This window comes from Chaetodon auriga, chromosome 16 (genome assembly GCF_051107435.1).
Source record: "Chaetodon auriga isolate fChaAug3 chromosome 16, fChaAug3.hap1, whole genome shotgun sequence".
In the NCBI taxonomy this organism is placed as follows: domain Eukaryota; kingdom Metazoa; phylum Chordata; class Actinopteri; order Chaetodontiformes; family Chaetodontidae; genus Chaetodon; species Chaetodon auriga.
In genome coordinates, this window is record NC_135089.1 from 21,128,329 (window position 1) to 21,154,809 (window position 26,481).

The 26,481-nt window shown below is 41.9% G+C and overlaps 1 protein-coding gene across 1 annotated transcript; it reads right to left on the reverse strand.

Annotated features, from left to right (window-relative positions):
• Nucleotides 1-3,195: 3,195 nt before the first annotated feature.
• Nucleotides 3,196-13,547, reverse strand: LOC143334347 (homeobox protein Hox-B9a-like). Its single transcript, XM_076753114.1, has 2 exons — nucleotides 12,935-13,547; nucleotides 3,196-3,431 (listed from the first exon to the last, which is right to left on the reverse strand). Exons 1-2 carry the CDS (start codon nucleotides 13,545-13,547, stop codon nucleotides 3,196-3,198), a joined length of 849 nt encoding a protein of 282 aa, XP_076609229.1.
• Between the last annotated feature and the right edge of the window lie 12,934 nt (nucleotides 13,548-26,481).

The window sequence follows — 26,481 nt, forward strand, 5'->3', positions numbered from 1 at the left end:
CAAGAAGGGACTGGAACATTTCACATGGAGGAGAGGATCAGAGTTACTGGAGTTTGGCTGCTCGTTAATCAAGCCTTTACTGTGGCCACATGGCTTAGATTTGTCTCATTAAAAAAGCGGAGGGAAAATAAAATGACTGGTCCATATTTATCAACAGCAAACACTCCAGAAACTTTGTTCCTCCAGTCAGGAGAGTAAATACTGGGATAGGAAGTCAGAGAAAGGGTAGGACGTAACAGAGTCAATACTTCAAATAGAAATGATAATTTATAGAGAAGCATTGCTTCATTTCAATCTAACTTGTCGTCCTCTCCGTCTCAGGACTGAGCGACGTTTCGGTCCAAATCATTACTGTTCACTATTAAACAAATCATAGACACAAAGACCTCATCGGACTGACATCAGAACAGATCATTCAGACAGTCGGCACAACAACATGGAAAACAGAATCTAATGAACATGACAGACAAAAAGAAAGAGTCATCTATATTACATTAAGATGCCATGTTCCAATAAGACAAAACAATATTCAGCATATTGAACTCATTCCAATAAGAAAGACGAGGTTACTCACTTTATATACAATAAATTAGAAATATTTCCTATCAAGAAACTTCTATTTAGTCTGTTTTAATTCTTCAGTAAGCATTCCCCTCCGACAGATTTAACACACAAAGAGCTACGACGAAATAACGTCTTCAAATGACGAAGTGACTCGAGGCATGCGCAAACCATGTAAACATTGTTACTCGTAAATAGAGGACTTGATGCTGCTTATTGAGAAAGTGTAGCGCTTCTCTGTTTAAGACTTTGCAAAAAAAAAAAAAAAAAAAAAAAAAAAAAAAAAAGGCTGGTTGGAGACCCGTTCATTTCTGCGTGTTAATTAAAAATGAGAATAATAACATCAACTAAACTGGAGGCAATATCCACGCAAGTGTGTGTGTAAACTATATACTGTATATGAGTCTAATCTTTACAATGTTGGTGCACAAACAGCCTTTGTGTCTGCAAGCCGTAACAGCCAACACACACACACACACACACACACACACACACACACACACACACACACACACACAATGTTGTAAACGTTGTAAAGCCTATGTGTTGTTTATGATCCGTCCATAAAACTGCCATTGGACGCCATTTAACTACGCCGACACTTCAAATAAAGCAGACCTGCCTTCCAACATGGCCTCTTCATATTTTAACACTCAGATCAATAAAACTCTGCATAAACTGAAGTGTAACCAGATAATACTCCGAGCTATTAAACAGACACTATTGCTAAAACATTTCGCGCGGGAATAAATCTGACGTGGTCTGTTGTGTCTGTTGATACAAACGCGTTATAGAACCTCTAGGAATTATATTTCCAGGCAAACCACTGAAAAGAACTGTAGAAATTGTCAGTAAACATGTGGGCACATCGGGGTGTTTCGCTCTTTCTCACTCCCCAGGTTGCGCTTAGAAACCGCCGTTGCGCACCCAGTCGGTATATTTCCTGAAATGAGAGCAACCTTGCATAGCAGATAATACACAACATAGGCGTACTGTATGTATAAAAATAGAGCTGATTCTTTCTTAAAATGCAATGCAAGAACCGTTAAAGAAAGACTGGAGGATGGTGGCCGAGAGGACAGAGATGTTTGAGTGTGCGGACGCAGAACAATGCTGCGTGCACACATGGACTTCACACGCACAAGAATCCGAAATGAACATTTTTACGTCGCTGCAAATAGCTAAAACCTAAATGAATTAGCAGCTTTGGGTAATCTCTACTGGCCAGTCTGGGTAAGCATCTGTGTCACCTGTTCTATTGAGAGCGTGTCAGAATTTGACAAGAAGCAACGGTTAAATTGATCCACCTAGAGCTGAGTCTTGATGCTTTAAGCCTTATTTCAGGAATGGTGGATGTGATTTCTGTAATCTGGTGCTTTGTGCTGTCTCCTCTCAGAAAAACCCTGTTAACTCCAGGCTCATGTGAGGCGGTGGGGACGACTATCGATAGCCGATAAAGGCCGCAGATGAGCCGCCGGCGCAGCGCATAAAGAATCCGGAGAGGTAGCTGAAGGGTGAGGATCCACGATATCGACAGCAGCCCAATCGGATCCCCGGTTGCTGAGTCGGGTTAACACCCCCGCCACCCCATTACTCCCCACCGCCCCCCTCCTTCCCCTCCGGTATCTGCTCATTACTTAGGCCGACACCCGGGAAACAAACGGCGGCTTGCTGCTTGTATCAACGCCGGCCATCAGGCGCATTCTAATCAAATTCTGCCAGCAATGAGAGAAACGAGAAAAAATGGAGAAGGAGGACGAACAGCGATGTGTGTGCGTGTTGTGCGCGTGCGCGCGTGCGCATCCCCCTCCGCTCTTCGTGCTTATTAATGGCCATGTGAAACCCCGGTTTCAGCACCTCTGCGCGCCTCCGGTGTCAGCGACGGAACAATAAATAACTAATAAAAGGAAGAGTAGTGCTTGAGAAAAAAGAAAAACCTCCTTCTCTCTCTCTCTCTCTCTCTCTCTCTCTCTCTCTCTCTCTCTTCTGCGCCCCCCGCCCACCCCCGTTGTAGCATCATGGCGTTTTGCTGCTATCTTCCCTTTCATAATGTAGCCTAATACCAAAGCCTAAATAATAGCGCAATATAAAACTATGAAGACGTAGTAAGAACAAGAGCTTGCAGTTCATGAAACACAGTCAAATCCTCAGTTTTATGTGGAGTCCGACTCATTTAAAGAAGAGGAGGTCCAGGAGGAATCGTTGTTGGTCTGTGAGGTTTCACCCATCATCCTCCATGACCACAAACTCAAACATTTCCTAGCCTCCTTCTAACATCGGACGGGGCTTTTTCCAACCTTCTTAAGACTTCAGTGTTTACGTGGCGGCGTCCTCAGCCTGTTAGCGATCAATACAGCCATTGATCAGTTGTATAGATTGGTGGGATTGGACTGAAGCTCCCGTAGTGGTGCCTGAAGGTTAAAGCAAATTGGAAACAGCAGATGTGTGTGTGTGTGTGTGTGTGTGTGTGTGTGTGTGTGTGTGTGTGTGTGTGTGTGTGTATTTTTGCAGTTTTTGGGAAGGCCATTTTGTGTTCTACAGATAAGGAATAGAGGAGTTTATGTTGGATAAATGGTGTGAGCGTGCGTGCATGTGCGTCTGAAAGTGTATGTGCGCACGCGAGTGACAGTCCCGCTAGTCCTTGGGTTGGTCCTTGCTCTGTTTCTTCATTTTCATCCTCCGGTTCTGGAACCAGATCTTCACCTGCCGCTCCGTCAGGTTGAGCGCGCGCGCCACCTCATGTCGCCGGTCTCGCGTGAGGTACATGTTGAAGAGGAACTCCTTCTCCAGCTCGAGCGTCTGGTATTTGGTGTACGGGCACCGCTTTTTCCTGGAGGAGCGCGCATGCAGCCAGTTGGCCGAGGGGTCATCTAGAGAAAGAGAGGAGAAGGAAATGAAGCAGTTAATAATAATAATAAGTGAGTTGATAACATTGTGAGGAAGAAAACTGTCAAAAAAAAAGCTGTAAATGATCTAAACTTCATCCCTCCGTGCGTAAAAGTTTTAGAACCTTGTGCGTAAAAGATTTGCTCGAAAACACCTGACTCTGCAATTGGCACTTAGGTGCGTAAACAGGGTTTATGGTGTCACCATGGGGCGCAAATTTGACACAGGGAGATCCATGGCTGTTTTATTTGACAGCACATGGAAGACAGACGGCCTGCTAATTCTTGCAACTTCCATGAGGCAGGAAGAAGGCACGATGAGCAGATACGATCAGAGAACTCAATATTTAGATGATTTTTTTTTTTTTTTTTTTTTTTAAAAGACCCAAAATGTACCATGAAAACATGAATAAAAAACAGTCTGATCCCAGTGCGACTAACTAATGTATGGAAGTAGTTTTGCTAACGCGGGTTCAGACCTTAAAAAACAAAAAAACAAAACACCAATTTAAGACAAAGCATAAAAAAGCAACTACTAATCTTAGATTAGCCAGTGCATCGCAGTCAGTCACATATATTCCTGTGCAGTAATAGCAGGCAGGGATGGCTGACTCTGGAGGCTTCTCTTTGGGGTGACTTTCAGCGGATACATTGAAGATGCTCTAATCACGGAGGTAATATAATAAACTAGTGATGACAGAAATGACGCAAGCCATCCATCCGTTTCTGTGGTTAAATCACGTTATGTGACCCAAAAACTGGAGTGGAAGTTTGCCCTGCGCGATGACAGCGAACACACAAAAACCCATCAGGGAAGATGTTTTACAGTGCTGATACCTCTTTTTTGTTTGCGTGACAATACTGATCAGATTGCAGCTCAGCACATTGTCACTGCGTCACTTCTGACTGCCTCTAAATTAATAAGCGACGGGAAATTTATGGCCCTGATGGGAATCGAGGAAAAATATTTCTTGTGTTCTTCCTTTGTCTTACATAGAGTCTATGGTTTTCACACATCTCACACTAGATCTTATTGGCCCAGTTCGAGCATATGTTCTGGTGACCAACACAAATTCCCTTTTTTTTCATGATTAAAGACTTAAATGAGCTTAAACGCAGATCATCTTCACAGAAAGAGTTCTTTTTGCCCAGTCAGTGTAGGTGAAATTAAAGGTGATAAAATAAAGGATTTCTGCTCCATCGGAACTGCGACGCGCTCCAACGCGCTCCAGTGAAAAAAGAATAGAAAACGTGGTCCTTCATGGTGGAAGGTTGTGTTTGAAATAGTAAATAACAACGTTGTAACGCATAAATATAGAGACTCCTAAATTGGAGGTTCTTCATTTTCAGCGGAGAGAAAATGATGAATTGTTGTCTTGATTTATTTTCATCTCTATCTATTTCTTTCGTATGTGTCTTGTTTGCCAGGCCACCCTGACTCCTCCACCCCGCTCCCCACCGCCCCACCCCTCTTTATAGCTTTCAGACCGACGTAATTAGCAGAGACTTCTTGTTTGGGACGCATGGGTCTGGTTTAGGGCTGAAAGTTATCTGCTCTTCCCCTCTGCAAAGCACAGAGGCATCTCAGCTATGAGGTCGCTTGCTGCGACTCTCACGGCACAGAGGCTCCACCATGTAATAAAGAGAGGAAGCCCTTCTCTCATTTTCATCCCTTTAACTGCTCTTCCTTACAAATATCACTACAGTTTAATCAGGCACCTAAATCTCAGAAGATAAATCTTTCTGTTTTGAAACAACACATTCAGTAAAAAGATTAGGAGAGGTGAGAGCTCGTTCTGGTTCAGTTCCACTTATTCATCTTCTAAATAAAACCTTTCACCAAGAGCAGTCATTCCCTGTGGTTAGGCCAGGCTCTTCCTTCAGTCAGCCACAACTCAGTCAAACCAACAAGTTAGACCTAAAAGAAAGTCAATACAAACAGCTAAACCTTGAGGTTCCTGCCTTCTCATGAGGAGTAACTATTTCTTAAAATTCAGTCTGGACAACTATATCGAATGAAATGTATAGGAAAAGCTTTAAGAGCATCTCCGAGAAGTGACCAAAGCAGAAAGCAAGACCACACTGGAATTATTTGAAATCTGCTGTTTATTAATTGCATTTTATCAGTGACACCATCTCAGTCAGCAGTGCAATCCCAAGTCTAGTGCACAACCCAAATGTGACTCCACTATTGATTTATAAGTAAAAAAAACTTGGTTGATCTAGGCTCACTGGCTGTTTTTGTTATATTAAAGCCTTCCCAAGGCAGCGCAAGTCAGACAGAATGAAACACAGCACACATGTAGCGTAACCATCAGGCTGAATTTGGGAATATACGCTCCATCTAAATCAGTTTGGGCAACATTAGGGCCAAAAAGCCTCTCCATGTTGCTGCAGCAAAAAAAAAAAAAAAAAAAAAAGAGAGAGAGATTTATCCCTTCAGCCAGCAGCAGATCAGGTCTGCTGGGCAAAAGGGTTATAAAGGAGATTTTTTGTTCCTGCGTAAAATGCAGCGCCAGTCCCCTGACCTAAAATGGCAAAAGGGAAGATATGATCACTCACAAGTCATGGGGAAAACCTTTTGACGCCAAGCAGAGAGAATTAGAATGTGTGTGTCCGTCCCTGAGGAGCCAGTCTTTTTCTAAACTGATGTTGGGTGGAGGCTTCGTCTGTCTTCAATTTCACTGGTAATATTTTACTACTGTGACAACCATACTTGCGATAATGCCAATGCAATTCACACAACTGCATATGACTTTAATAACAATAACTTCTTTTTCCTCTCCTGTTGTGTGGAACAATGAGCAGTGTTTGCTCTGCTTTTGATCGGGTTCATCTACTTTTATCTGGCTTATATTCAAATGCACAGCTTCTGTTTTGTAGGGAAGAATATTCACAACATGAAAAGAAAATTGGGACATTAAGTTAGGAATGAGGAAAAAAAAAAACACGATGCCAAGTGCTTGAAAATATGGGATGCTAAATCAAATGCTTGGCTTAAAGGTGGAACTTTAACATTTTAATCTAAATTAAGAGAAAGTAAGTAGTAATGTAGATTAGTAGATTTTTTTTTTTTTTTTGGCAGGGTTTAGACATGGTGTGAGTAATTTCTTTTGTCATTCCTTCCTTTTCATTTACTTTTACTTTTCCTGGTGGGGCTCCCATAATTACTGATCGCAAACACACACACAAAGATGGACACATTGAATCAATACAAGGCCATCAGTTGGGCGTTCCAATCAAAATCTAAATCCTAAATTTATATTGCAAGTTTTTCATCAACCAAAGCCACCTTGTAAGCCATGCTGCGAAACCAGTAATGGATGTCAAACCTGACCAATTCTTCATAAAAGCATCAGATTCCTTTATCATTCAAGTCCATGCATCGTCTGTTTTCCTAATTTAAATGACAGAAAGAAGCATGAGCATGAAAACACATCATGGTCACTCCAAAAGAAGCTCTTTGACACTGGAAATCCCAGATATGATTCACCATCAAAATTAATTCAACTGATCGATGAGCTATCAATTCACCAAATTTGAGCCAACACAACAGTTCTCTCTCTCTCTCTCTCTTACATCTAAATCTCTTAGATTTAGGAGACAAGTCTGCATGGAGTAATCACTAGACATTTGTTTTCGTTTCAATAGAACAGAAAGTTCCATTTCAAGTGAATGAATAAGATAAATAGGGGCATAAACTCATTAAAAAAAAAAGTTATGAAGACTTTAAAATGTACTAAAACCAGCAGACTGTGTGGAGCCAATCATGGTGGCTTTCTCCATAAATGTGAACAAACCCATAATGAAAGCCTTACCCACTTCAAAAAGTAGAAGCAAAGACATAGAGTTAACGTTTTGTTCCTATTAGCCTACATGACAAGCGTGCAGTAATGCAACAAAACACAGGGCCTTGGTGTTTTGTGCAGGTGGACTTGAGAGCGTGTTGAACAAGTGGACTGAGATGCTCTCACAAGCATCTGTTTGGTTTGGTGCTGCAGTTTGGCATAATAGATGCAAAGACCTGGGGTTCAGAACAAGAATGACAAGCCAATATGGCTGCCAGTGATGCACACGGCATCACCAGCGTCTGTCCCTGTGTGGATCTGACAGAACACTGCCTCCCCATATTTCTCCGCCAGCCAAGTTGGTTAGTGGCCATCATCAGTAAATACGTCCTTAATACCCTCTGGAATCAATTTTCTCCAACATGGCCAGCATGTAGAGGATCGATTTCATCTCAGAGCAAAATAATGCCTGGTAAAGAGGTGACGAGAGGCTGGAGGGTGGGGTGGGGGAGCGTGCTGCTTTTGTCACACGGTAAAGTGGGTGCTTTGCATTCCCTGAGTGTATAATCACCTCCAGGACCATCCATTACCCACGGAGCTGTGCCGCGACCGTGGCTGTCACCCAGGATGACGAACCGGTTGAGGGGTGGGGAGCGGTGGAGGAGGTGGTGAGTTGCGGTGATGGTGGTGTAGACTTTTTTTTTCCTCCAAGTGGTGGGAAGACAGGAAGGATGATAACAGATAGAAAGAACCAATGCGGGTGGGGGTTATGGGGGTGCAGCTTGTGTAATCCTGACTTGAAGTTTTCTCTTTAGGCTACATCCATGTATCTGCAGAAGCAATGTGTGGCTTGTACGTCTCATTGACATGTACATGGATGAAAAGATTGATATTGCTGTAAAGCTACGGCCCTGCAGCATGATGTGTTAAATTGCTGGCCAGTGTGTGTCTTTGCCTATGGGTGTGTGTGTATGTGTGTGTCCGCCGTGATGAATGCTGCTTGCATGGAAACAGTGACCAACACGGCTACAAGACTAATATCACATCCCCTCTCATTCTCTCTCTTTCTCCCTCCCTTTGCAATTTCACCCTAATAGTTCCAGAAATTGACCTCTCATATATCCCAAAGGCACGTTATTACATTTCCTGAAGTCGTATTTTAGCTCCCTCCCCACCGTTTCACCCACCAAACCCTTGCACCCCATCTCACCCAGCCACCAACAGCAACACACCAATTAATGGGGTTGTTCACCCGGCGTTATAACTTAATAAACTTCAGGGGTAATAACTTTCTCGCTCTGCCCGGCAGCAGCAGCAGTAGCGGCAGCAGTAGCACAAAGACTGAAGTGTAATCTTGTAGTTTATTCTGGATGGCTGCCCAGCACCAGGAACACAAAGAGAATCTGTAGCTGGACGCTAGCTTTGACGGGATGTGATGTTTTAAAAGCTAGGATTCCACGGTGGCCATTTTGAATACCGGGGGAGGGAAAATCTGGATTTGTTGTGCTGTTATGCACCAAGATGCAGACTCCAATCATTCCTCAGATTCTCTCCAGAGAAGTGTATCTGAAACAACTGGATTCAAAGACTCCAGTTGGACACTTCATATATTATCCCCATTATTACAAGCTGCCACATCCTAACTTCAAGCCCAGTTGGTGATCTCCGAATTCAGCCTTCACAGTGTCCTCATCAAACTGGCCGGTTTGGAAGGTGGAAGCATCGCTCTTTTACTGTAGATAAACACTGTATTCTGTTGGGAATGCTTTCCTTTTTGGCCACACATGAGAGGTACCAACATATTAGCCTTCAGCACTCCTGAAACACCAGCTATCTAAAATTCCCTCATATTATCAATAAAGGGGAGGACAAACAGCTCATAGAGTCAAAGCTCAGAGGAATTTGGCCACTGTTGAACGCTACATTGTGGGGCCACTTCTAAGAACATGTCTAGTGAACACAGAGTACAAACCAGGACTTCGAGGTAACAAAAAACCCAGTGTGCCAACATAGCACCCCGACAATGATACAGCTCAAATGTTCAGCACAACTAGAGTTATTGTTTGTCATGCTGATAACAGATGTTGGTCGATATCTCTGTTTTCAGTCTGTGTTTAGGAAATACATTTGTTTTCTTGTCAAACATTAGAAATCACTCATGTTTTTTCCTTATTTTTGGACACTTTCGATGCTCGCCGTTTCCTCCTCTTCCCAGTCTTTATGCCAAGCTAACCTGCTGCTGGTGGCTCAAGCTTTACATTCACAGTGCAGACATGACAGTGGTGTCAATCTGCTGATCTAAAACCAAATAACTGTATTTCCCAAAATGTCAAAATGATTTCTTTACACCACAACAAAATAGCCAAAGTTAACCAGAGAGCTGTGAGGACACAGATACAGAATATTATTACACATTTGTAGAATACAAAAACACTGCTGTCACTGGTAATATCAAAAGAGAAACTTTTCAGTTGTACCACTCTGTGTGTGCAGCACTCAGTCCCAACACAGCTGCCAGGAAACAGTCTTATCGATGAAACTCAAAGGTGTCAAGAAGTTCAAAGAGTCTGAGGTCGCAATCATCAGCTCGCCGTTTAAATTCAGCTGGTTTCTCTGAAAGTTGCTTGCTTAACCCTCCAGCGTATCTGCGAAGCGAAGTTGTGTTAAAGTAAGAATAGCTGTGTTGAACCTTCACTGAGAAATATAGATTTTTGCACCCATAGTGTTCAAAATGGCTGCCGTGTGAACAATAGAAAGAGCCTCCACTGCCTTCTGCTGGTTAGCGCAGCTCCCACTACCTGCCACACTGACCCACTGCAACTCAGACACATCCAAAAACAAACCACAAGAAGAAGTGCTGATGCTCAGAAACAGCTCAGACAGAAACTTTTTTTGAATCGAGAAAACGTTCAGTTTGTGTGTTTGAGCACAGAATCCATTACAGGCGAGCTTTCACTACCACACGCCAGACTGGGACACACAGTTACTGCTGGAAAGTCTAATAATTCAGGCTGGAGGCTGCTGGGCTCCATCCAGCCCTTAACCAGCTCACTGCTCTGATGGATAGCATGCTCAGATGCTGTAATAAGGTGGCTGTGTGTGTGTGTGTGTGTGTGTGTGTGTGTGTGTGTGTGTAGCAGTGCAGTAATAAACCGTGTATATGTGTGTGTAATATTTGCAATTTGTAATTCTTCCTCTGAAAAGGCCAGTATGGGGGTGGAGGCCTTCCTTCTTCTGTCTCTCATGCACACGCGCACACGCAACTGCAAGTGCAAATACTAAACGGTCACGCGCTCAGACGCATGAATCAGACTCCTCTGGCAGAAATGAGATTTATCCGGCGGGATTAGAGGAGGGGAAACAGCCCGTTCACATCCAGTTTCGGTTAAAAAAATATATGTATATAAATAAAATAAAATGAGAAACAACAACAACAACAACAACAACAACAACAATGACTATCTTTCCTGGGAGGACTTTTCTGTCCCACCCAAAATAAGTCAAGAGGGTTTGGAACGGAGCGTCAGACTGAGTCAATCCCGCCGGCACATGATGGATTAAATGTTGTTGTTAGTGCGAGTAATGATAGAAAAACAGAACAAACCCGTGTTCTTCTACCGGCCAAACCCTGGACGGCTTTACATCAACATGATTACGATTTCATGACAGGTAAAATATCGTTATTATTACAGAGTGAGCAGATGAGTAAAACAGCGACTCACACGCGACTGTGCGGCCGACACACGAGAGACTAGCATGAACACACACGTCTTGCCTGTGTGAACTTTTATGGCGCAGAAAATCAAATATTTCATCTAAATAAATATTCAGTCATTTCTTCAACGGTGAATTTTACAGCCTATTTTGAGTGATCCTTAATTGAAGAAGATGACAGACAAAATAAACGCAGATTTCCATTTGCAGCCTCGCTGAAGGTGATTCATGTGCTGTGTGTGGAGGAAAGACAAAGTTGAATTCTCTCGTCTTCCACACATCCCCTCGCTCACCTACAGACTCAAACACCGCGCTGACATTTACGTGATCCTGCAGATTTATACACGCTTGCAGAGTCCAGAGAGCTGGACCTGACTGTCCTCCTCGCCTGTGCGCGGGTTTGAGCCCCGTACACTCAGTCCATGCTGCAGGCTTGCTGAGTTATGAGGCCTCTGCTCTATTGAGAACTAATCTAGCCTGCTCTGTACCCCCGAGCCGCCGGGTCAGTGATGGACGACCTGACTCCTTTTATGATTTTTATGATTTTTAGAAGAGGACGGGCCACGCGAACGGCTGACGTGCAAAGGATATTTTCAGATGTTATTATGTTTACCGCTCAGCGCTACAGAGGAAGAGTGGATGTTCGAACAGAAATATGACATATGGGCCAAGCGCCCCTCCCCTTGTGTCAAAGGAATAAAGCATGACATATTTGAAATGTAGCGTCGCTTTATTCTATATCTGATTACTTTAATCTATGGATGATAATCCAGGCTGTTCAGTTTACAGGCAGTAAAGCTCTGACTCTTACGTCTCCATACTGGAGATCAGCAGTGACTCCTCATCAGTGCACTGCAGGAGCAGGAGGTTTACACACAGGTCTTACTTTGCAGCCGTTTGCTGCAGATGATCAGGTCAGCCGGGCTTGTTACAGACCGACATGAGGACCTTTAAGACGCCCCGGAGCTCAAACACGAGCCCGTGTGCGCGTGTAACTGAAAAAAAAAGACGTAGGCTACAATCTACCTGCTGTAAAAATGACAAATCCAAAGCTCCAGCCACCGGGTCCTTCTCGCACAGGTCAGAAGTGCGCATGCCCCGGCAATTAATTAGCCTACGTAAAACAATCTAGAGGTACACCCAAACATCAGCATTGTACAATCTTACAATCAGACTAGACTTGGAGAAGAAAAACGGCAGAAAATTCTGATCTGACTGTGACGTGTCAGAGTTGTTGTTGTTCTTTTTTTTTTTCCACTGTTTTTCATTTGTTGCTCCACTAATCTGTCTGCCGCTATCTAAATAATTACACAGATTCATTCCGCTTTAATCTGCTTTGACAGTTCATCTATCTTTTGCAAGCAGTCATGGTTCTAAAAAATGAACTGCCTTTAAATCGTCATTTTAGATCATGCAAGCAAACTTTTAGTGTTTAATTGGGTTTCTGTTAGGTAATCCAAACTAACCCTGCTGAGGAGGAGTTCTGTTCAAACTTTCACAGTGGATGCAATAACAGCATCATCTCAATATTACCTACTACAATTTTACATTTTTTTCCCTCAAGGCTGTGAGTGTTAATTTGATTTTCATAATTTTTAGATTGCTTCTTGTTACCGCACTGGCTTTCACTATAATGCAAGCTGTTCTTGTGCCCAACACTTACTGGCAATTTGACGTTTGTGCACATTGTCAAAATACGGAGAAACTGTAGCCTACACAGACGTTGCTTTACGGTAACGTCACAGAATAGAGTTATTTAGAATTTTTGAAACAGCTGTCCCAAATCCTCCGTTTCTACCGGAGCTGGTGACACGGGAACGATACGGGGTAAATATCACAGTGAAGTTAGAGAGCAGAAGGTGGGGGCACTTTCGCTCTCTGGCTCTTTGTTCTTGTTTTATGGCGGCATTAAAAGCATTTACAATCTCTCTCTCTCCGCTCTCTCTCTCCCTCTCCCGCGCGCTATTTCCTGCTTTAATAACTTACTTTGATCCAGGCCGTCTTTGTCCTCACTCCCTTCACAAATGTCCTTATTTTCTTCGAATCCTGCTCCCGGGATGGCTGCCGGATGGTGGCTTAGCTCGCGCGCTGCCGTGGACGTCGACTCCAGGATGTACGTGGTGGTCTCGTGCTGGTGCTGTCCGCCGATTTTGGGTGGGATCTCTCCGCCTAGATGGCCGAGCTGTGGCTCTAGCTTGACCTGCCCCGTCTGGCCCTGCCCCGGGACAGACTCGGAGCCGCGCGGCGCGCAGTCCAGCCATGAGCGTAGGTACCTTGTGTCCGCGGCGGGCACGTGCTGGGTGGGAATGTAAGGGTGGTAGACAGTAGGGAGGCCACTGGCACCATGGTGCGGACTGAACGGGCTCCAGGACGATGAGAAGACCGGAGGCTTCGGCTGGAAGCTGCAAGATGGGTACGACTCGGGATGGGGATGCTCCGCGTGCGCCGCGCCGGCAGGCTGCCTTCCGCCCGCGGCTGCGGCGGAGCTCGCGCCGGAATACTGGACGCTGGGAAAGCGAGCCGGGGTTGAGAGTTCATCGCTCTCGTGACTTATGATGGAGTCCACATAATAGTTGCTCAAAGTCCCAGAAATGGACATTCTCGGACATTATCTGCGAAACGCTGCGAGTTCACTAAATGGAGAACAAGGAGAGAGACATTACGAGATTTTTCTCTTTCCCTCTCTCTCTTTCTCTCTTCTGTCCTTTGCTAGCTCGCCCCCTCCCTTCCTCTGTCTCTCTCCCCGTCTCTCTCTCTCTCTCTCTCTCTCTCTCTCTCTCTCTCTCTCTCTCTCTCTCTCTCTCTCTCTCTCTCCACACTGGCCCCCTTCCTTTCAAACAAGTTGCTCACTACAGCGAAACAAAACTGCTTCAGCCTACAGCCTCGCACTGTGCGCGGGGGTTTGTCGGGTCTGTGCGCGAGGCGCAAAATGATTGGCGGACCGTTTCTTAGAGCCTGATAAAGCGTCAATGGAGCGTAAATCAATCTTGCGCGCGGGCCTCTCTCTCTCTCTCTCTCTCTCTCTCTCTCTCTCTCTCTCTCTCTCTCTTTATTAGGTTGCCCCCTTCTAAATAAATTGTCTGGTTTATATGCAATATGCAAAATGAACACTTCGTCCGTATATCTAGTCTGTGTATCTATGGCTGCTGTCAAACTAGAATTATATAAAACCGTCTGGACAGTATGCATAAAAAGCAGAGCGGAGACAATGGCTGACAAATAAATGGCGCCATTGTTTTTATTCATTTATTCATTTATTTATTTATTTATTAACGTCATCGAAATAGATGCGCGTGATTTTCAATGTTGCCGGAATCGCATCCTGTCCATCTGAATTGTGCGCAAGCAAAATCTCTTAAATCAATCTCATCAGTCTGCTTTTAAAACGTCATTAGTATAAGCGCCAGTAGTCCTACACTTAAGGTGAGTCAACAGAAGAGATATTTTCTATCCGAGACAAGATAGATAGTAAAATTCACACCTAGGTGTTTTAATTATTCACTCGCTTTGTCAGTCTATACTTGGAAGGTTTTCTGTGAGCTGCAGAGCCGCCTGACACTGTTTTATTGGCAGATTAACAGTCATTTTTGTTAACGAGCGCCATTAAATCGGGCCCTGCGTGGTTATGCCCCTTGTCTTTACAGCGTAAACTACTTCAGCTACTTTTTTTGGGGTCCGTTTAATACCATAATAAAATCCTACATCAGGGCGGCTGCTTTGGTTTTATAGGGCTGATATATGGCCTGTGGTGGTGCGGACCGTAAACGCGACTGAAGCTGCAGCAGCCTTCCTCTCGGTCGGCTAAAGGGCGCTTCTCACTCAGCGGTCAGGCTGCCAGGAGTAAACACACCTCGGACCTGAGCTCGGTGGAAGCACCGGGGACAGAGGCTGCTCACTGCTTACCTCTGAGTCGGAGTGGAGGGTCACCTGACTGCTGGCCTTTGCGGGAGCTGCCGGTGGTGTGCACTTGTGCTCAAAGCCTTACAGTCAGCGGTGGTTGAGGGATAAAATCCGTCATTGGGTTTTTAATGAGGAGACTGAGGAGCAGCAGCAGACTGGACTGGCAGTGAGTGCAGACATTTGACTTCCTGCTGACCTTTATCAAAGTCACTGGGATTGTAAGTCTTTATATTTCTTTACAATTATCACAGACGTGAAGTCTTGGACTCTTTGGGGATGGCAGGCTACTAGTCGGAGCTATAAATCTGATCTCTGCTTCGCATATACAGCTAACACCGTTATTTACGACGATTAAATATGAACCACGCATTTCTTATGGGGCTAACGCCGTTATTTACGAGGATGAAGGTAGGCTATGGCGCAGCTTTCAGATGTGCTGAGGAGAAATGATGAGGTGGATCGGAGACAGACTGAGCGGCTGGTGCGATTTCATTTCAGGAGCAGCAACAAAAACCCAAAGCAAGAGTGCTCAGGCCCAGTTTTGGCCTTTGAGCTCATCACATTCTTCCATCCTTCCGTCCTAACGGACCAATTTACAGCTCATCTGGACAGCTTCCGTTGGATAACAGCGACCCAGTAAGGACCAGATTGAAAAATACGAACTTCATTAAAGCTTCATGTGTGTGTAACGTGTGATCGTGAATCAGGTTTCGGCTGAGAATTATAGATATGTCTTGAATGAGATGTAGTCACGACAAATATTAGAACAGCGTTATAGAAGAGTGTGCGGGCTTAGTTTAGTGGAGAAAACATGTCCCCCAGATGTGCCCCTCAGCATCAGGATGCGCCTGTTCAAATGAAGCATTTGTTTTTTCAACATCATACTCCTAAACCTGCATTTACGCAGTGTTTCCGACATGTTTTGTGTAGAAACCGACTTTGTTTTCCAGTCATAGATGCTCGGGATATTTTTCAGTCAAAATGGCCTCTCCACAGACCGCAGGCTGTGGGGATTTTAATTTTCGGAGGGCCTCCGCCCTGCAGGCCGAGCTGCCAACCAGACTGTGCGTTAATTGGAGACACTGGCGCTGAAAAAGCTTGAAGACATTATCTGCAAACCACCTTCATTTTCTACACGTTGCCTCAGTACTATGACAGACGTAACATGGACAAAAAAAAAAAAAGAAAAAAGAAAAAAAAAACCATCCACACACATATTTACTATTCTAGTCAGAGGTGCGATACTAACGAGAAGGAATGCTTACATCTAAAATAGCCTGCATGTCACGAGTCTTGTTTTCTAGTTGAACTTCACACTGGCCACATATTTCAGAGTGCTCTTCCAGAATCGTGAAGCTAAGACATTTTTCCATCAGCCATTAGGTTGACTCAGAGGACTCTGGAGGTCATGTATGGCCCGAAACGATACTCTGCTGCCAGTAATGAGTACAGTGGAGTGCATGCAGACTCCAGCCTCGTCAGTTCACTCTGAGCAGTTCTTTAATAACTCCTCTGATTGTACATTTGATTGAAATAAAAGTTAACGAATTGCCTTCAAACTGTCAGCTGACATGAAACAGAAAAGTTCTCATGTGTGTAAAACAAAAAACAAAAAAAAAACAAAAAAAAATTAAGCCAACTGACACTGTGACCAAATCCATCCACACAGCGTATTTCAGGTTTACTATGAATTAATCGTATTTATAGTATCTTAATTTTCTATCATGGGATTCAGTATTAATTCTCCGAAACAAGTGAGGAACGAGTATAAAACCAGCAGGGTTATTAAAAAGAAGAGTAAGAAACGCAAGTGAACTCATCATGGAGGAGAGCTTATATTTCAACATGGCAGGTTTTTTTTTTTTTTTTTTTTTTTTTTTCCAAAATAGATTTTAAATAGCCGAGGCAGTCGGGTCAAAGGGGTTGAGCTGAGGCTGCGATCATTTCTGTTGATTTGAAATACTGACATGCGAATTCCAGGCGGTAATTTGCTTTCCTGGAGGCAAAGCCTTCATTTCCACCAGCGGATCTGGATTTAGAAGGTATAAATTTAGACCGTATTTCTAATTACACTTCACGCACATCCACGGGGTATTTTGTTTTGAAAGTGAAATACTGTCTGCGAGAAGTCCTGGTATGCACACATTGCCTGTAAAGAGAATTCATCGCACCATAATGAAATGGAAATGTGATTTTTAAGTCTTTTGACAGTTTATTATTGGATGTTAAACCTATTTTGTTGTAGAAGTCTGAAGCAGAGTTCACCTTCACCAAGAGGTCAGATCAACACATGCGTAAACGCTTTTTAAATATCCCAGGATCTACAACCATGGACAGAATTTGTTGGATCAAATCTCAAAAAACGACAGACTTACCTAGACGGCAATTTTATATATATTTATTTATTTATGGGACAGAAAGTGGGTCAATTAGATGTGAAGACACGTTAAAATACGCACTGAACGCGCAGTCCAGAGGGTCCAAAGTCCTTTAATTGTTGTAAAATATTGAACTTTACTGTCTGATTCAGTTGGCATTTTAATTACTTCATTGATAACTGTGAAATTCAAAAATGGAATGTGTGAGAAACACAACCGCAATAATCTTTTTTTTTTTTTTTCTTTAACCGAGGTGTGTAAAACCTGCGCAAATCATCTATTGAGGATGCGGCTTTAATTACATTATAATGAGTAAAACTTAAAAAAAAAAATGCAGACACGTCTATATAATTTCCAACGAGATAATTCTTAAACATTGTTTCACCACAGTTTTTTTTTTTTTTCTCGTGTGCGTGAGTATGTGTCTCTCTGTGTGTGAAATATTTTAAGTGTTTCAGTGCTGGAGACAAACACTGGAAGGCTCCGAGGCTGCATCAAAACACATTTTACAACAGCATGTTTAGCACGATATCCCTAAGGTCTGGCCATAAAGTAGATGTCTAACTCAATGAAATAAAGGCAACATTTAATGCAACACACAAAGAAATTTGTTTTAATAGAATGTCAATTTCAATAAATAGCAGGATTTAAAGAACAAAGCACATAAGCGGGCATACCGTATGAAGGAGTCACTGTGTTGAGCTACACAATTAAAAACATTTCAGTATAAATTGACATGATTTATATATATAAACACAGTGTATTACAATCTATTCATGCATAAACATATAGATCTTTAAAATGACTGTGTAAATATGGCTGCATATGGTAAATATTGTGTTGTTAAATGTTAAATTGTTCATAAAACAGTCCCCAGCTCTTCAAATTTAACATGTGCTCCTGTGTAACCCTCGCCCCATGTTTAGTACAGCAAACAGTAACAGTTCTTGCACTTAAAAAAATAAATAAATAAATTAAAATTGTATCTGGGTGATACACTTTTACCACGTAACAACATCACCTGATGTGCAATGACTGATTCAGCCTTTCTATTTCAATGAAAAAACATCTGTAGATACCTAACAATAATGGCCATCAAGCATGATAACCTGTTTGATTGATATGAGCTATATATTTTAATAACAGCCCATGCCTGAGCCTCATGGATCATGTACAGTATCATATTTCTCAGCTGAAAAGCTTGAGGAGGCTCCAGGCATCTCCCCGTGCCTCTTTACAGCTCAGATGGTAAAGTTGCCTTTGTAAATGAAGTCAGTAGAGAGTTATTAACTGACTATCCTCGACAGCAAGGCAAAGTAGAAATGGATCATGATGTGGGGACGGGCTCTCAGCAGCGACAAGAAATGTCCTGAGACACATCTTACTCTGAGAGAAAAGTCCAGCAGCTGGACTGTGTGTGTGTGTGTGTGTGCATGCATGTGTGCATGTCTGTGTGTGTCCATTATCTCCATGTCTCAGTTTTTTTTGCATCATCTTGCTGCAATCAAGATAAAACCACTCACGTTATTAAAAACTATATTGGCTAAACTCTATAAACCTTTTATGATGTAACTTAAGACAGTATGAAGAGGTGTAACACAGCGAGACCTGTGTTACACCTGCTGCTACAAACACACCAAAGCTTAAACATGCAAAGTCCAATGTGGTGTGATTTAGAGATCAAATCATCCTCATCTCCGCCACTCCTGTCTCTATTTCCATCTCAGATAATGCAGATTTCTTTAGAGCATTTAGTGCATCATGTGCTATAAACCCACTGCTTGTGCGCATGCAGTGTGTGTGTGTGTGCGGGTGCGTTTGTTAGAGAGCGCTGAACTCTTAAAAGCACACCAGCACTTTTGTGATGCATACTTAGTAATTAATCTGTGATTGCCTTACAGAGAACAAATGAAAAATAGAAAATAAACGACACAATCTAACAAAAGACAGACATATATAATAGTTAATTTCTCATTTTGCTGAGGTGAAGTCATGTAAACAACCCTCTAAGCCCACCACTTTAAAATTAGATGAGAAAAAAATTGGATTTTCATTAGTTGTTCACAGTCCTGTGACTACAACACAGCAGTGTAGAATTATAACGTCTCGTGTAGGGACTGTATGGAAATTAGCAAGAGGGGGAGGGAAAGTCAAAAGGGGTGAGGATACATCACAGTCCCACAGGTAGCTAGTACGACAAATATGTTCATTTTGAGATATATGATAAATGTGGAGTAATTAGTGATTACTGACTGAAGTTTTCTCTCCGCAAGAGTTCTTAATTTTTTCACCACGCCACCGTTGTCATTTATTCTGCATCAGAACAGAAAGCTGACCTACACTGCCACTGAATGTTTCTATAGAAATTTAGCTTATAGGCTAATAAACAGTGCACCCAATAGGTAGAGGCTGAAACTCGTCCCAGTGTACAGGTGCCCTTAGGAAACACTTCAACCTTTAGCCGTAGTTTCATATTATGACCATTCAGCACTAAATCTCTCTGATATGTCAAATAATTGTTTTTTTGGTTTAATGTGCATTTCTTCTCATTATGCAGCTAAAAACCTTTGTTTCAAGTGTGTCTTCATCGATACTTGTTGACATGATATGTTGTATTAAATCTGATGAAACTGTACAATAAATAAATAAAACAGGAAAGAATGAGACTTATGTTTACTTGATGATTGGTATGTTGTGATGTTTTCTTCTTACTCAGTTTGGGTTCATTTCAAGCTGCATAAGCAAGTGAACTCACAGGCTGCCCCTTCTCAGCCCATCTCTGCTGCTTCACATGCTTGAGTTCTTCTCTTTGCAGATGTAATATATCTTACCTCCATCTCATAAGTAATTTTGATTCCTTATCTGCTTCTCAGTTTACCTTATACTGTTGATTGACAAGCTTATTTAAGTTTTTTGGACTTGTAAAGGAACCATTCCTATGTCACTATAAAGTCTTGCTGTAATCCTTAATTAGATTTCCCTTTCTGCATTACAGTTGGTTAAATCCTTACAGTACCTATTCAAGGTAATTCCCTCTTGTTTCATTTTTAAATAATAAAAAAAAAGCATATGATTATTTAACTTACATTAACAAAGTAGAGAGCAGTAGCTGATTGTGTCTGCTCTCTGCTTCATTCACTATGTAGTAGATCATTTATAAAAAGCCATAGCAGATGAGACAGTCAGGGAATCCAGGGACAAAGTATTTCTGTTGGTACCCTGCGTTCTATATGTCCCCTGTCGTCTACCAGTTCCCGTTAAGCTCAGTGCACATAGAAGGTTTGGTTTTACACACTCCAAACAACTGCATCTGATATCTCGATACATCTGATTCTCTCAATAGATCAAAACATACTTTACTTTCACAGTATATTGCTTCCAGACCAGGACATCCTGTGTTGGTTTTCTGTGCATAGTTTTATTGTGACCCGTATTTACGATGATTGTTAGGCCATGACCTCTGGTGGCTGTAGTGATTATGATGGGAGCAAAGGAAGAAGCCAGGTGACATAGCGTAAAGAGCAACAAACTGTGCAGGACTTTCACCCAGGAGACCGCTGTTACTGTTAAGTGTTTAACTTACATCTTGTACATAACGTAGCTTTAGGTAGGTATGAAGTACCTTTGTACTTATTTTACCCCAAACCATGATCTTTTCCTAAAACACGAGTCAGTAGTTTCAGTATCTAAATCTAACCAAACTGCAACTGTTTCCCTCATTAACCACAAGACAGCTAAGGTCTGGTATGATGGAGGTCTGGTATGTCTGTTGCTGTACTCTCCAATGGTCAAATATGTCATTTTGGGAGTTCCAGCAATCATTCTGGCAATCAACCTTTTCAGTCATTTAGGTATGAGGACATGTTGTTCCAGATTTAATAAATCCTGCTTAAAGCTATTGATAAAAACATATTTACCAAAGCTGTGTTTTCAGATTTATCACAAGCATTTGTCACAGCTGATCATATGATGCAAAAGTCATACAGACAAAATGTAATTGGTTGTTTATATACACTTACTTTTCATTCACAAAATACATTGTGGGGATTTTTTAGTCAACATATCAGATGAAACATTAACTTGAATTTATGGTGTGATTGGTGTTGTGAATGCGTCATGTGCTTGTCTACCCTGTTGAACAAAGCTCTGATGACTGCCAGAAGGCCGGTACAGATACAAGAGAGAGGAATTATTTTTATTTTTATATTTTTTTTAAATAACAGGAAAGATGAGCATCAGCCCCTGCAGGTTGGAATACAAGTCAGTTTCCACAGCATTTTCTAACTGTTACATAATAGCTCATGAAAATGGGTGTGAGTGGGCCTCAGTGCTGACTCTCAGCTTTTAAGATGTTTGAGGGCGTTTACGTCCACATAAGCTGAACTTTGGAGGCTCTAAAGTCCCTTTTAATATGCAATTTGAGAGCAGTGTATCAGTACATTGATTCTAAATGTGAAGACAAGGTGGCCAATGAGTTTTATAGCCAGAAAGTATGATCTTGAGCCCAACTGACCGCAGCCCAATTGATCATTCACTGCTGAAGACCAGACCAAGTGTCAGCAGCTATCTGTAGGTCTTCCATTTCAGATAGAACTGGTAATGGTGGAATGTTATTTACAAAGGCGTCAGTACTTACATACAGTTTTGCCATAAATGTGCTTGAGTATGTTCTGCTGCTTCAAATTTTTTCTCAACTACCCTTCATTAGTATTGCATATTGTATTTTTTTACTTGACCACTCGTAATGTTAGAATGCTGCTTACACATTGAAGCGCCAGAAACAATAAAACAAATATAAACGTATAAATGTATATATAAAATGTTGATATAGCACCCAGGCAGAAAGGGTTTAGCATGCTGGGTGCAGCTGGATGTGTGTGTTGTGCAAGTTGCGCTCTCTGTGTGGGAGTTGTCATTGCTGTCAAACCCTGTAGAGGGACATGATGATCCTTTTTTTTCAAACTTTTACAGTGTCTGTGCGTCACCACTATACAGCACATGTGAAAATTTTTACTGGCCTGGCAAATTATGAGAAACAGATGCAAAGTTTGCACACAAACCACTGCTATCCAAGTCATCCTAACGGGTACAGATAATTTGTATAACTACATTTGGTGTATATTTAGTAAACAATACTTAGGTACTTTCATTTACGTTGAATTTTAAATGCAGACTTTTCTTATGCGGGAATATTTTTACATTGTAGGATTTCAGTGTTACTTCTCAGATCACTGTCGCTGATGACTTTAATTAAAGGGGTACTGCAGCAATTCAGTTTTGCACATTAACAAAGTTATTTTATGTGTGAAAGACAGATTTAAAAAGAAAAGCCTGAGATATCTTGAGCTTTGAGCCTCTTTGTCCTCACTGAACCTTATTTAGAGTGCAATATTTAAACAGGAGTCAGATTCCTTGTATGTGCGCACATACTTGGCCAGTAAAGCTGATTCTGATTTTGATTTTCTCAGGCTTAACAGAGCTCATCTGAACCCACAGAAGAAATTATAAGACTCCACGTGATGAGGAAAAAACTACACTTCATGTGTAAAATTGATGGGGTGTCCCTTTAAAGATGCAATAAGCCTACGCAAGAACTTCAATTTAAAACATAAAAAAATGAACTTAGTATCTAAGTATCAACAGAATGTGAGGAAATAAGTTTTGATGTTATTTCAACGTCGTCTATGTATTGTGCTGCAGAAATACCTATTTAAGTTAGCATGCTAACCAGTTAGCCTTTGCCCATCCTGTATGATAATACCACCTTGTACCTCAAGAGGCAACGGTGAGTCACTTTAGCTTCCAGTCTGCCCCCAGTTTAACAACAGATGGCTTTCTTGCTGTGTTTGGCTCCCTGCTGACTCCACCGTAACCCCTGCTCAGACTTCTGGAGGTGGGTACAGACTGATGCCCAACATCATTCTGGGTCCTCTCCCGCTTCACACCTCTCCTGTCCCAACCTGCCATGTCGTCGTAGTCCCTGGAGTTAGAGTCCTAGTCGGAGTCGATGGAAGTCACCTTGCTACTGTATTCCCTGTCGTCAAACTGGCTTCCATTGGTCTTGAGGCTGTGTTCAGTCCTGGTCTGACCGTGTTCACTGAGTGGCTGCTGAGCCCAGTTCAGCTGCCCAGTCCCGCACAAAGCTCCAGTACTAGCAGTGTAAAACCCAAAACTCCCTGGTGCTCAGAGCTCCCAGTCCAGGCTGACCGCTAGCTTCACAGCTAACTGAGCTAACAAGCTAGCAGCTACAGTTCGCAACAGTTAGCGGTTGCTCTGATGATGTGCTGCCCCTATTTGTTTGGAGTATGAACTCAACAGGTGGCCTTTACTTTCACAATCAGCACATTATTTTTCAAACATTTTGCTACAATCTTATAATGTGTACATTGAATGTCAGCTAAAGAAGACCAAACTGTCTATAGAAAATGAATCCCTCTCATGTTCTTCATCCTGTTCTTCTTCTTGTTCTTCTTGTTTTATTGGCAGGTGCCATTTGAGTGAATGACTCCTCTCAATAAATGTTACAGCTAATGTTCTACATACTGCCACCTGCTGTACCAGAGAGAAACATTGCAAACAGTTCAAGGAGGTTATGCCCCCTGTCAACATTACAGCTGACCTTCACTTTTTTTAAAAAGGTTACAAATACGGGAGATTTACAGGAAAATTTTGAATTTAAACGAGAGGATAGCAAGAGAGAAGGGTCTAATATAAGAGAATCCTGGGAAAAATGGGAGGTCGACAGGTCTGATATTGAAACAGAGTTGTCTGCATTCATGAAATAATGATTAAATGTAAGTGGATTTCAATAAAATGCACCATGGGTTTTTACAATGAACTGCTTCATTTACATTCTGCATGTCAACAACAATCTACATCCTGTGCTTGATGTAATGTTGAGAAAATGGGGAGCTTGTGCAGGCTGCTGTGTCGGCGCCAGAATGCAGCCAGACAGTGAACTGTGGCTGCTAAATGTTAATGTGCTATTAAACGCGCTGCAAATTATACAGAAACCCTCTGCCAGTGACACAGGAGAGAAAGAGAGGGAAGAGATTTACAGCCTAATGGCGGCACGTTGAACTTCATAAAACATATTATGTTTGAAAATGAACACAGCCAACGTTCATCATCACAATACTACAGCGGGTGCACGAGGAGGAAGCAGGGAGGCCAATTCCATGTGACCCCACCCTGACGTACACAATAATTTGTTTGTGATGGCCCAAATTTTATCTTAGAGACCAATCCTTTTTAAATATGCTTAACCCTGCAAGCTAAGAATGTGCCAGGAAGTGTACTCCAGATACAATTCAATTTAGTGTGTTTACACAGGCAAAATGGCAGCTTCACAAGAACTGCAACATTTGGCTCAGATCATTGTAATGTGTGCAGCCAGTGGTGGAAGAACTGCTGCTTAATCTATAATAATACATCAGAAACTACGTGTTGATTGTATTTTGTAATGGTTATCTGTGTCTAAGGACAAAGGTACATTAATGCACTGTTAATGGGAATGTCCAAACCTATAGAGATTCTGGAATAAGGTTGCTGAATGTACAATATGAGCCATGTAGCTGGTAAAGCAGTTCCTCTTTGAGCTAAGCTCTATGTACTTGAAATTTGCTCTGAAGACTGCAGCATGTTGTTACTTTGCAGCAATAATTGATTATTGACTTTGGGTATTGCTGGTCATTAGGATAAGTGCACTCCTGTGCAAAAATAGGGACATAACTTCCATGAGAATGTGGACAAAGGAACATGCGGCCTGTTTTGCTTTAGAGAGATTGATTCGCTGTTGTTAAAAATAAAAGAGGAACTGTGCTTGTTTATGGAGCTCTTATGTAGCATTTTATAGAAAGTCATCCTGTCAAATGATTTTGAAATTGTACATTATGTACATTACATGAATTTAATCTGAATCTGTAAAGTAATGAGTAACTGAAACTGTCAAATAAAAGTGGAGTAAAAAGTATCACATTTGCCACCAAGTATTATGTAACATAAAATGAAAATGCTATATAAATACAAGTATCTGAACATTACACTGAAGTCAGTCCTTTAGTGTGTGCTTTGTTACTTTCCATCTCTGGTGTAGACTGACCAAAACGTTTTATGGTAATTTGCACAGCCCCTGCCCCGCCTCATCAGAGCAGACCCAAAATTGCAATAAATAGTCAGGAATTTGTTGACAGTGCCATGTGTGACATCAACAATCAACATCAAAATGCTGTGAACAGGCCAGATTTAGTTTAGCTTGCATCTCCAGCCAACCCAACTTTGCATTCCCCCCAACAGAAGCCAGATTTAAGGACAACTTTAATACCTGATCCTAACCCAAGTCCACTTGACCATAGCCTCTTAACAGTTTTCCAGATGTTGCCCTTAATTAGCTTTAAGGTTATTAAAATGATCTTATTCCACTCTGTCTGACAGTATCATACATATTTTGTATCAGCTCGTTCCAGCTCTTCAATGAAGCTTTATGATGTAACTGAGTGAAATATTCAAACCCAAGAAGCCAAGAATGACTGTTCCATTCCATATTTGATGTCTTGGCTATCATTTTACAAATATATACACCTAATATGTTTAGTGTCGTTGGAAACTGTGGCATCTCCACAAAAAATGGTGGTGTGGGTTCGGACAATGTTTAGCTGCAAAGCATTAGTTTGTAATTATGGATTTAGTTGCACATTCGTGAGGTTCAAAGGATTAAAGTTCAGAACTGGAGTCATAAAGACCAGAAGCCGGGGATGGGGGGGTAGAACCAGCTGGGCTTTATCCAAAGCGAAGAAATATAACTACCAATACCTCTAAAGCTCACCAATTAAAACTTTTGATGATTGTTTTTAATAACTGAATATGTATCTTGTTTGTTTAAGATGAACACAAACAGAACTGTGGGCTACATGCTAAGCTAGGTTCTTTTCATCTCACTCTCAGAAGGAAATCTGTATTTCCAAAAAGGTAGAACTATTCCTTTAACATCAATGTTTTTCAATCTGAGGGCTCAAAATGGGACATTTATGTGCATGTGGACTAGCAAAATGATGTCCCTGCAAAAAGAATAAATTCAGGTCACACACAAACTGTTAGAGATTAAATATCTGTTGATGTGACTTTCACAGTGACATACACTCATAGAATTTAATGGAGGAGGAATATGCAAAACAATTCATTATAACAAATAGCTGCAAATATTTCTCATTTTATCACATTTTATTGTTTTACCTTTTTTTGGCTCAGGCCTGTGCT